The 12,099-nt window shown below is 41.6% G+C and overlaps 1 protein-coding gene across 1 annotated transcript in view; it reads right to left on the bottom strand.

The window, feature by feature from the left end:
- odad2 (outer dynein arm docking complex subunit 2) overlaps positions 1 to 12,099 on the bottom strand; it is a 67,147-nt gene that overhangs the window by 36,057 nt on the left and 18,991 nt on the right. The window contains exon 10 of the mRNA XM_038973276.1: positions 392 to 538. Within this exon, the coding sequence (XP_038829204.1) occupies positions 392 to 538 (147 nt within the window). The remainder of the gene's footprint in view (positions 1 to 391; positions 539 to 12,099) is intronic.

The raw sequence follows: 12,099 nt of genomic DNA, 5'->3' as shown, positions 1-12,099 counted from the left end.
GTACATCTCGCTAAATCTCCTTAGCGGGTAAAAAAATGTTGGCTTGTATGAAGAAAAACTGCAAAGCCAATGTCAACAACATGGGCTAAACATCCGTCACCAAGAGCACAAATAAAGAGGATTAGGTAAACCCCCAAAATGTGACCCCTAAAAATAGACAGCAGTTTCTAAAGAGTCTCAATATAAAGGCATGCTGTATAAAAAGCGCCCACACATCTCATTAGGTCTATAGGAGTCAAATTGCTACCCTGTGTCTTTAAAGTACCTCCCGTCAGTACTCTGGGTATCTGAAACACTAGGCTGCCACACACAGCACAGGGGCAACTCTGTTCCCCCCCCAAGGGCATCCAAGTCCGCTTGGCAGGGAGCAGGGACTGGGAGGGCTACTCACTTTGCATTTGATTTCTTCTGTATCCAGCAAGTTAATGAGGACTTCAAGGCCACCTACATCCCGGATGGCCAGTTGGCACGTCTCCTGGGCTAAATTAAAGTCCCTCATGGAGCACAGAGCAATCACAGTGGCCGTCTGGTTGCCTCCCTGAAATAAGAATGAAAACACAGCACCAACGAATAAATGAATAAAACGGCAGAGAAAATAATTAAAGAGACATTTAGAAAAACGAGGACACAGTGTCTCCCCTCCTTCCCTCTACTGATATCTCTCTTTAACCATGCCTGCTGGGGTTATTTTGTGACAGTTAACACCGGTGGAGAGAAATGATTTGATATGGAATGGCACTGACTCGGACTACTAAGATGCCTGTGGCCAGAAACCATAGACAATGACCTAAGTTAAAGAAAAAAGAGAAAAATTTGCATTGAAATGTTGATTGAACATAATAATGAGTAAGCATTTCAAAAGATTCTGTTATGACAGTTTCTATACACACACAAAAAACTCAAAGCTCGTTTCTACCCAATTAGCTACTTAGTAACTACTACTAAGCAAACAAGTGGTTTGGGAGTAAAAAAAATATATCTTCTTTGATTTCACTTCAAGTGCCTCAATATATAGGGAGAGGATATTGAGCCAATTTGGAATTATTGCTTCTTAAGTGCAACGTGTGTAAAACAATATAAAGATGTAAAACAGGTGACTGGGGTCATTCTCTGACCTATATAATGATAGGTGATTGGGTTGACAGTGTTGGAAACATAACCAAACAATTTAGTTGAGATTGAGTGTGGCATTACATGCATAAAGAACGAAGTTGGCGGAAGGTAGATACAACAATTGCAATTCTCAGATACTTAGTCTGTATTGTGTCTTCTTCCTGCAGTGTACCTTCTGTTGATGTGAAATATACTGAATAAAATACAAACGCAACATGTAAAGCGTTGATCAGATGTTTCATTAGCTGATCACAGAAATGTTCCATACACACAAAAAGCTTATTTCTCCAAAATGTTGCGTACACATTTGTTTACATCCTTGTTAGTGAGCATTTCTCCTTTGCCAATATAATCCATCCACCTGACAGGTGTGGCATATCAATAAGCTGATTAAACAGCATGATCATTACACAGTTGCACCTTGTGCTGGGGACAATAAAAGGCCACTCTGAAATGTTTTGTCACACAACACAATGCCACAGATGTCTCAAGTTTTGAGAGGGTGTGCAATTGCCATGGTGACTTGTAGGAATGTCCACCAGAGCTGTTGCCAGATAATTTAATTTTCATTTCTCTATTATAAGCCGCATCCAACGTTGTTTTAGAGAATTGCACAACCAGCCTCACAACCACAGACCACGTGTAACCACGCTAGCCCAGGACCTCCACATCCGGCTTCTTGACCTGCGGGATCATCTGAGTCCAGCCACCCGGACAGCTGATGAAACTGAGGAGTATTGCTGTCTGTAATAAAGCCCTTTTGTGGTGAAAAACTCATTTTGATTGGCTGGGCCTGGCTCCCAAGTGGGTGGGCGTACGGCTGCACCCCTGCCCAGTCATGTGAAATCCATAGATCAGGGCATAATAAATTGATTTCAATTGACTGATTTCCTTATATGAACTGTAACTCAGTAAAATCATTGAAATTGTTGCATGCCGCGTTTATATTTTTGTTCAGTATAGTTTAGACAGAACAAAACCCTCTAATTCCAGATTGAAACAACAGTTCCTCGCAGTAGGTAGAAAATACAGCAGTAAGCTGGATGTGTTACACGACTTTGAAATGTGACATGGCATCCTAAAGTCAAAATCTCCTGGCAAGTGAACAATCCAAATCTTGTTGTTTCATTTTTTTCTTTCTGTTCTTCTTTTAAATGAACCACAGATAGGCGTGGAGATCAGTGAGTTCTTCGGGCACTACTGCAAGCTGCTTTATTAGTTGCACACTTCACAAACATCTCCGACTCAGGACCATCCCAGACAGATTACTCTACCCACGCAGAGGAGACTCAAATCTCTTATGTAATGAACGTACTAACGTGAGATAGAAGAGCTATTTAAAGGGGGAAAAAAGACTATGGATAACAGTATGTTCTACGCAGTTCATGTTAAGGGAGTACAGTTAAATCACTGTATCTGGGTGAACCGTGATATGAAGGAGTTCCCAAAAAGAGGTAGCCTGAAACACTGTTGTGAGCGGGATAATGGACACATGTGTTCCCCATATTATGACGTTGGCCTAAATGTGAACCTTTTGTCTATTAACAGCAGTGGATCTACTGCTTATATAGTCTCCACCACCCCTTCTCACTCTTCAAAGGATTCAGTGGGGCTAGGATCATACCTTGTAAAAACAAAACGCTATGTTTAGAACTGATACCAGAGAGAAAATATCATATGCTTCCAGTTTTGTTAGCTTTGGTCTAGAAGTATTGTAGACATTCTTTAAAACATTGACAACATCTGACAATCTGTTAAGATGGATGTCTCTGACTCCCATCCAGCTAGCATGATAGGGGCAGATGTGCAGGCAGAGGGGGCAGATAGAATACAACTCAACAACTGTCTGTTAAATGGCACACTATTCCCTATACAGTACACTACCCTATGGGCCCTGGTCAAAAGTAGTGCACTATAAAGAGAACAGGGTACTATTTGGAAAGCAACCTATGTCTGCATCTAAAGACTACAGCTTATGAAAGACACATGAATAAACTGTAAACATAACCAATGACTAGGGTTTACATAACATGATGAGGACATTTTTCGACAGTATTTATGTGACTTCGGGGCATTTGTGATTCGCCACAGAAAATAAACAATACTTCATAGATTTACACTTGTCACAATAGGGGGGGATAACAGGGAAGACTGCAGAGGTTAGGCTGCTATGTGTTTTGTTTATAGTAGTTTAAACCCAGGTGAACACGTCTGCTCCAAAACTGGGGAGGGACTCACAGCTCAATACATTTCACTACCAGCGGGATTTGGCAATAAGGATAGAGATGACTAAATGTCCTCATAAATTATATCCAGAGGGAAAATATCTTTAAATATTTCACATTACAAAGTAGGGAAAGAATGAAGGGAATTCAGTATTCATAAATACAGTATATACTCTCATGATCTGGTGAATGCAGTCAATTACCAATATTAACGCAGCAAAAAAAAAAAAAGTCCTCTCACTGTCAACTGCGTTTATTTTCAGCAAACTTAACATGTATAAATATTTGTATGAACATAACAAGATTCCACAACTGAGACATAAACTGAACAAGTTCCACAGACATGTGACTAACAGAAATTGAATAATGTGTCCCTGAACAAAGGTGGAGTCAAAATTGAAAGTAACAGTCAGTATCTGGTGTGGCCACCAGCTGCATTAAGTACTGCAGTGCATCTCCTCCTCATGGACTGCACCAGATCTCACATTTCTTGCTGTGAGATGTTGTCCCACTCTTCCACCAAGGCACCTGCAAGTTCCTGGACATTTCTGGGGGGAATGGCCCTAGCCCTCACCCTCCGATCCAACAGGTCCCAGACGTGCTCAATGGGATTGAGATCCGGGCTCTTCGCTGGCCATAGTAGAACACTGACATTCCAGGAAATCACGCACAAAATGAGCAGTATGGCTGGTGGCATTGTCATGCTGGAGGGTCAAGGGTACCACATGAGGGAGGAGGATGTCTTCCCTGTAACGCACAGCGTTGAGATTGCCTGCAATGACAACAAGCTCAGTCCGATGATGTGACACACTGCCCCAGACCATGAGGGACCCTCCACCTCCAAATCGATCCCGCTCCTATCATGACACAAGGTGAGACACCAGATGCAGACACAGGAGACAGATGGTTGAAGTCTTACAATGTTTATTAATCCAAAAGGAGTAGGCAAGAGAATGGTCGTGGTCAAGGCAAAAGGTCAAAACCAGATCAGAGTCCAGGAGGTACAGAGTGGCAGATACGCTCGTGGTCAAGGCAGGCAGAATGGTCAGGCAGGCGAGTACAGAGTCCAGAACAGGCAAGGGTCAAAACCGGGAGGACTAGAAAAAGGAGAATAGCAAAAAGCAGGAGAACGGGAAAAACACTGGTTGACTTGGAAAAATAAACAAGACGAACTGGCACAGAGAGACAGGAAACACAGGGATAAATACACTGGGGAAAATCAGCGACACCTGAAGGGGGTGGAGACAATCACAAGGACAGGTGAAACAGATCAGGGCATGACAGCTCCAGAGTACAGGCCTCAGTGTAACGCTCATTCCTTCGACGATAAACGCAAATCTGACCATCACCCCTGGTGAGACAAAACCACGACTCGTCAGTGAAGAGCACTTTTTGCCAGTCCTGTCTGGTCCAGCGACGGTGGGTTTGTGCCCATAGGCGACGTTGTTTCCAGTGATGGCCTACAAGCCCTTAGTCCAGCCTCTCTCAGCCTATTGCAGACAGTCTGAGCACTGATGGAGCGATTGTGCGTTCCTGGTGTAACTCGGGCAGTTGTTGTTGCCATCCTGTACCTGTCCCGCAGGTGTGATGTTCGGATGTACCGATCCTGTGCAGGTGTTGTTACACGTGGTCTGCCACTGTGAGGACGATCAGCTGTCCGCCCTGTTTCCCTGTAGCGCTGTCTTAGGCGTCTCACAGTACGGACAATTGCAATTTATTTCCCTGGCTGCAGATGAGCAGGGATCCTGTGCATCTTTCTTTTGGTGTTTTTCAGAGTCAGTAGAAAGGCCTCTTTAGTGTCCTAGGTTTTCAGAACTGTGACCTTAATTGCCTACCGTCTGTAAACTGTTAGTGTCTTAACGACCGATCCACAGGTGAATGTTCATTAATTGTTTATGGTTCATTGAACCAGCATGGGAAACAGTGTTTAAACCTTTTACAATGAAGATCTGTGAAGTTATTTGGATTTTTACGAATTATCTTTGAAAGACAGGGTCCTGAAAAAGGGACATTTATTTTTTAGCTGAGTTTATAAAACAAGCATTTTTTATAGTCCGTTAATTAAGACACATACATTAAAAACTGAGCAAGTGCAACAGGCACTAAGTAAGCCATGGGAAGTAGACATCGCATAAAGGGAATTTACGTGTTAAGGTCGCTCTGGAATTCACACCAGACTGGCTGGATGATCATCATTAATCAACAACTCAATGGTCATTCCTCAGGTAAATTATAGAGACCATTGTATAAAAGATGTATCTACTAATCAAATACCATTATGGGACAAAAAAACTGTTTTACAACCAATTAAAAAACTATCAGGGATACAATTTAATTAAAGATGTTAACCTGATATCACCTATTAAAATAAAAAGTGTGCTTTTGTCTCCCCCATTGTTCAGACCTCCTCACCACCAGAAATGTCTGAAACCTTCACTGCTTGATACAACTAATTACAAACATCAAGGTAATAACCTGTGTGTGTGTGTGTGTGTGTGTGTGTGTGTGTGTGTGTGTGTGTGTGTGTGTGTGTGTGTGTGTGTGTGTGTGTGTGTGTGTGTGTGTGTGTGTGTGTGTTGGTGCCACAGAGCTGGATCTATGACATGTGGGGTGGAGCCACTGTCTGTGTTCCTACTGCCTGTGTTCCTACTGCCTGTGTTCCTACTGCCTGTGATCCTACTGCCTGTGATCCTACTGCCTGTGATCCTACTGTCTGCGCTCCTCGACCTCAGTCGGTGTAAGAAAGAATCAAGCAGCTTGGCTGAGGCCACATCCCGGAGGATTCATGTGGTTTATACTATTCTGTCGTTTCTGAAGCAGACTAGCCATGTAGGGTACAGATGAAGAAAAATGTAGCCATCTACTGCCAAGTCCATTATGGGTAAGGAATAGGGAAAGAATGATTGGTGGTTCTCTCTAACTTCATATTGGACATAGGATCATGTATAAAATAAAATTTGAGCATATGACTGGCCCTGCTGTCTTGTAGCGGCTAGTGAAATAATACAGTTTTGTCAGGCGTCCAAACGTTTTGTGGTATTTTCTGTCACTAAAAAGTTGTTTAATTTAAAAAGTATGGAAATAGGTACAGACATTCATAGTGAAAATTACTTTGTCTGGTGCAAAAGTAGCCCACTTAATTTCTATGGGTTTCCAAAATAATGGTTCAAACTGATGTGTGTTGTATTTATATTTTCCCTTTTAGTCCGAGGCTTACTATCAACCATCATTTTTTTGCCTGGTAGTTAATTAAGAAACTATTTCTGAAAAAGTCTTTATAACATGTTAACAGAGCTGAAAACTCTGTTCAAAGCTCTGAAACACCTAATTCATTGGAAATAATGCTTCACTTGTAGAAATTAAGTTAATGTGAGTGTAGAGACTGACCCTGGCTCTTTTGTATGGCAGGAGAACTTATGGGGTCTGTAGTTCTGCTACTGACCAGCAGAGGGTGGACAATCTCAACCAGGGTTAAACAAAGTGTCATCGTCGTGGATGGACGGGGGGAGCTCACTAGACACTTAAGTAAATCATGACACCTACCTACATCACCTTGCTCTTTGCAATATCTTACATTTTACTTGGAAATGAATATACATAATAATTCTATTGTTTATTATAAAATGATTGCATCAGTTACTTTTCCTCAGGACATAAAACAAAATATACTGTAATCTCATTATAAGACAACATAAACTAAAGGACATAATCTAATGCTAATATATGAAAATATATATTAGGGACAAATAAGGGATCATCTAATGTGTTATTATGTGGCAGTAAAATTAAGAAGCCACCTATGCAACAAAAATGACCACATTCTAGTCGCCATTGTAAACACTTACACAATAGACAACCTTTGAGTGTGGTTTGCTAAGTAATAAACATGTTAATAAATTTGGCACCTAAATATTTTTTGTTAATCATCACTTAAGCCACTTACAATGAAGTTACTAATCGCCAATGCTTTATCAAAAAAAGCAGAGCACAAATTAGGGTAATTGGTAGCAGCTATGGCGACAGCATATTATATGAAACTGTTAAGTTGCCATGTATCTAATTCTAGCTAATGAGGCAGTTTGGCTTCAGCTTGTGGTTACCTACAGTGCATATTGATGGCAATTACGTGGTATGGAAACTTTACTGTATGTTCTGCAATCTGAGAGACCGCTACCATATAGGGAAAGGTATTTATATTATTACTTTATACTATTACTTTTTACACCTTTGTACGGACTTGGGAGAGGCGAAGGTTGAGAGCCATGCGTCCTCTGAAACACGACCCCGCCAAGTCGCACTGCTTCTTGACACACTGCTTGCTTAACCCTGAAGCCAGCCACACCAATGTGTCAGAGGAAAACACCGTACAGCTGGCGACCATAGTCAGCATGCAAGCGCCCGAAAGGACATCCCGGCCGGCCAAACCATCCTCTAACCCGAACGCCGCTGGGCCAATTGTGCGCAGCCTCATGGGTCTCCCGGTCGCAGCCGGCTGGAATACAGCCTGGGATCGAACCAGGGTCTGTAGTGATGCCTCTAGCACTGTTGTAGATTTTTGTAACAGTTAGCTTACCTGTGTAATATTGACATCAGCTCAGAAACACTTGTTTCACAAAATGGTCCTGTTTTATCTATTTCTGTGCTGATCAGTGGGTAGTTGATTACCTCTGTCAAATGAATATGATTAAAGTTGTGTGTATTTGTATTTATTTTTTAAATAAAGATGGTGACGCTACAACAATTAACATTTACAATAGGCCTATTTCTAAAAAATACATACAGCCTAATGATATACAGTATTATTTTAATAGCAGGACACTGTGCATTCCATTATTCCACTGAAGAGTATAAATTAGGCTGTTTGACAAGGTTTGAATCCTAAGCAACCTGCCTACACAATGTGTGAAGTAATAGATCAACATGGCTACTGTAGTAGGTCAAAGCTGTGTGCTGGACAACCTTGGGAGAGCATGAGTTGAGTAGGCATTGTGGTGTCAATTTCCTTTCTTTTTCAGCTTCAGACCAATGCCTAGTCTTCACTTAATTTCCAAGGTTTTCATATCGGCAGGTGATTACGCAACATAATTATACAACATAACACATCAATATAGTCAAGTAAAAATACACCATAACGGAAAATGGCAACAGAAATAATGTAGTTATTAGTATTTATTTAATATTCACAGCAAAATAATCAACATGTAGCCTACCCATTAACAATTTACAGTACATACATCAGTGACTGTCACTTTAGGTGGCTCTCCTTGACATCCTAGTTATATATCTTGGTGGAGACAACTTGGGATACACCAAAGGGACGGCACTGGTGCGGCAGATGTGCGGATTTAGAGGTGGTCATCCGAATGTTTCCCGGGACAGCGGTGGTCTTCTCTGATATCGCGCAGCGGAGGAGCTGGATGTTCCAGTGCGACCAGAAGATAACCAAGTGCATAGAGTGGGCCCAGCACGATAAACATTTCAGGGAACACAATCCGCCACCCAGCCATAAAGCAGTGTGTTCCTGGGATGTACCATAGGGGTTGGAGTGCATCTGACGGATGAGGGCAACAACGTATTCCTTGAGAGTTGGTCTCTCCAGTATCCACCGTTCTCTCCTCCGTAGTAGCAAGACGGAGTCCGGTAAACAGGCGAGAGCGCTCCAGGACAGTAGGTGGCAGTAACGTGCCATAACGTTGGATGCCAACAGCCGATAAACCCCACAGAAGAAGAGGTGGGGGTGACAACATAGGTAGCTAGCTATGGACAACGGTAGAGTGTCCTTCATCCCCGAAAGTCGGGCAGTTCTACTAGTTAACTAGCAAGCTAGGACTCAGCAGGTGGGCTAGGTAGCTAGCTAGCTAACAATAGCTAGAACACCGGTAGACAGTGTATTTCGCCCCCGCCTGTTGTGCACTGTTTCAGAAGGTCTGTTAATAACGATGGCAAGGGCAGGTGTTCTGCAGGTGGGAGTGAAGGACACTGTGTGCTAGCTAGTTAGCTAGCTAGATAGGAGGACTCGCACAGCAGGCGGGAGGCAACACCAGGTAGCTTTGCAGGAACCAATGGGATGCTCGAATGGAACAGGCCACAGTAGTAATCACCACAGCCCCTGTCCATTGCCATTCAACGATGCTCTTTTAAGAGCAACCTAATCATTGAAAATAAGCACACACCATACGTGTGTGGGGCGGTGTGTGTCGGGACTGGGAGGGGGGTGTCAACACTATACACGAAAGAGAATGCTAAAAATGTCTCCTCAAAGAGGGGCGAACCCAGGACCCTCAGATCTCATGGCGGTGATGTTAACGCTTACGCTACAAACCCCTGTCATGAACACATTATCTTGACACTATTTAAATGGACAGTTTGGTGATGACAGGAAGCTTGTTGTTGTTGTTCATTCACTCAGGACTGATTGAACATTTATTTATCTTACTTGGTTAAAGTTTGTTGTCTAAAACAGCCTCCCCCTTTTTCCTCCAAACATAACGATGGTCATTTCTTTGTCCCCATGTGCAGTTGCAAATCGTAGTCTGGCTTTTTTTTTATGGCGGTTTTGGAGCAGTGGCTTCTTCCTTGCTGAGCGGCCTTTCAGGTTATGTCGATATAGGACTCGTTTTACTGTGGATATAGATACTTTTGTACCGGTTTCCTCCAGCATCTTCACAAGGTCCTTTGCGGTTGTTCTGGGATTGATTTGCACTTTTCGCACCAAAGTACGTTCATCTCTTGGAGACAGAACGGGTCTCCTTCCTGAGCGGTATGACGGCTGCGTGGTCCCATGGTGTTCATACTTGTGTATTATTGTTTGTACAGATGAACGTGGTACCTTCAGGCATTTGTAAATTGCTCCCAAGGATGAAGCAGACTTGTGGAGGTCTACAATTTGTTTTCTGAGGTCTTAGCTGATTTCTTTTAATTTTCCCATGATGTCAAGCAAAGAGGAACTGAGTTTGAAGGTAGGCCTTGAAATACATCGACAGGTACACCTCCAATTGACTCGAATGATGTCAATTAGCCTATCAGAAGCTTCTAAAGCCATGACATCATTTTCTGGAATTTTCCAAGCTGTTTAAAGGCACAGTCAACTTAGTGTATGTAAACTTCTGAGCCACTGGAATTGTGATAGTGAATTATAAGTGAAATAATCTCTGTAAACAATTGTTGGAAAAATTACTTGTGTCATGCACAAAGTAAATGTCCTAACCGATTTGCCAAAACTATAGTTTGTTAACAAGAAATTTGTGGAGTGGTTGAAAAATGAGTTTGAATGAAAGTGTATGTAAACTTCCGACTTCAACTGTACTCTACTCCACACACACAAGTCTCATCTAAAGTGTTTAAGTCATTGCGGCAAGCAACATGTTAACATCATTATAACATCATTGCAGCGAGCAAAAACACAACTTATTATATGGCATACTGTATGTGTATTCATCGGCACACATATATACATATTAGTATACATATTAGTACGTTACATAAGACATTCTAAACGCATGCAATGTAGACACATATATTAGCACTCTGGCTAAATATCCTTAGATAAATAACCATTAAAACGCAACACAGATCATTCATGTGTTGCTTTATGAAAGTCTCAATCCTCCTGAAGTACAAATGTCTGTCTATACCGCTGAAAAGACGAAGAAAAAACCTGTTCTTACTCCTAAAATAAAACAGATATTTAACTTGGCTCTGGATTACATTTAGCTTCTGATGGTAATGATATTATAAAATGACTACTGGACAAACCCCATAAATAACTCCACTGTGTGGTTTCCAGACAGATATAATACTGCCTGGGAAGTACAGGTTTACAAATGCATATTGTTGAAGGCACAAAGTATCACTACGAATTCACTTCAATCCCACTGAAAAGTATAACGTATACAAACAAAATGAAATTTGAAAGTTCTCTTATTTTCTTTCTATATCATTTACATTTTAAATCCTTTTGGGAAAAGAGAGTAACTACTGCTTTCCTAAGAGGGAATTTTCATTAATTATCTGATGTTTTGTTAAGCTAAAAATATCTACCTGGAACTGAACTTTGCATGAATGTTTTCATTTAGAGAACCACCGGTTGCCCTATGAATGATCTTATTAGGGGGTACCGATTGCAGTAAAGTATATAAAAACATGGACAGAGCCAAATACTGTACCACAAATACGTTTCTGCTAATATTTAATACGCCTAGATCATAGAGGTACGAAATAAAGTAATTCATATTGAATTATTATACCGTAAATCAATTTAATTTGTATAAAAAATATATTTATCACACATTTTTTAAATGTATTTACTACATTTAAAATGGCCGAGTCATAGCTGAGAGAAGCTACCTTAGGTCATGATTATCATTAAAGTATAGGGGCCAGATATGCAATGAATGACTAACCACAATATCATATGATTGCAGTTACATCATGTCATGGGCCTAAACGGTATCTATCCAAATAAACTGACCGGTAACCACAGAGTGAGAGAAGGGAGAATTCCTTTCAAATCAGGCAGTAGATGGAGGTATTCCCAGTCAGTCTGGGTCACTGGCGTTTTTGGTCCTTTTGTGTTTTGACACATTAATATTCACCAGATGCACTGTCAGACCTTTCAGAGGCGCGTTTCATTTATGCTCTGTGGTGTGGGCAGACAGCGTGTCCAGCTGCTGCGTTTAGACAGCTCTCTTCTATCTCCTAAGCGTTGGCTCACACATGCACCCAAACAGGCCTAGTGTGTCAGAAACCAGAATTCCACAGA

The sequence above is a fragment of the Salvelinus namaycush genome, chromosome 33, assembly GCF_016432855.1.
Source record: "Salvelinus namaycush isolate Seneca chromosome 33, SaNama_1.0, whole genome shotgun sequence".
Taxonomy (NCBI): Eukaryota; Metazoa; Chordata; class Actinopteri; order Salmoniformes; family Salmonidae; genus Salvelinus; species Salvelinus namaycush.
The sequence above is the reverse complement of the archived record's forward strand: the minus strand, read 5'-3'. Positions and strand labels throughout refer to the sequence as shown.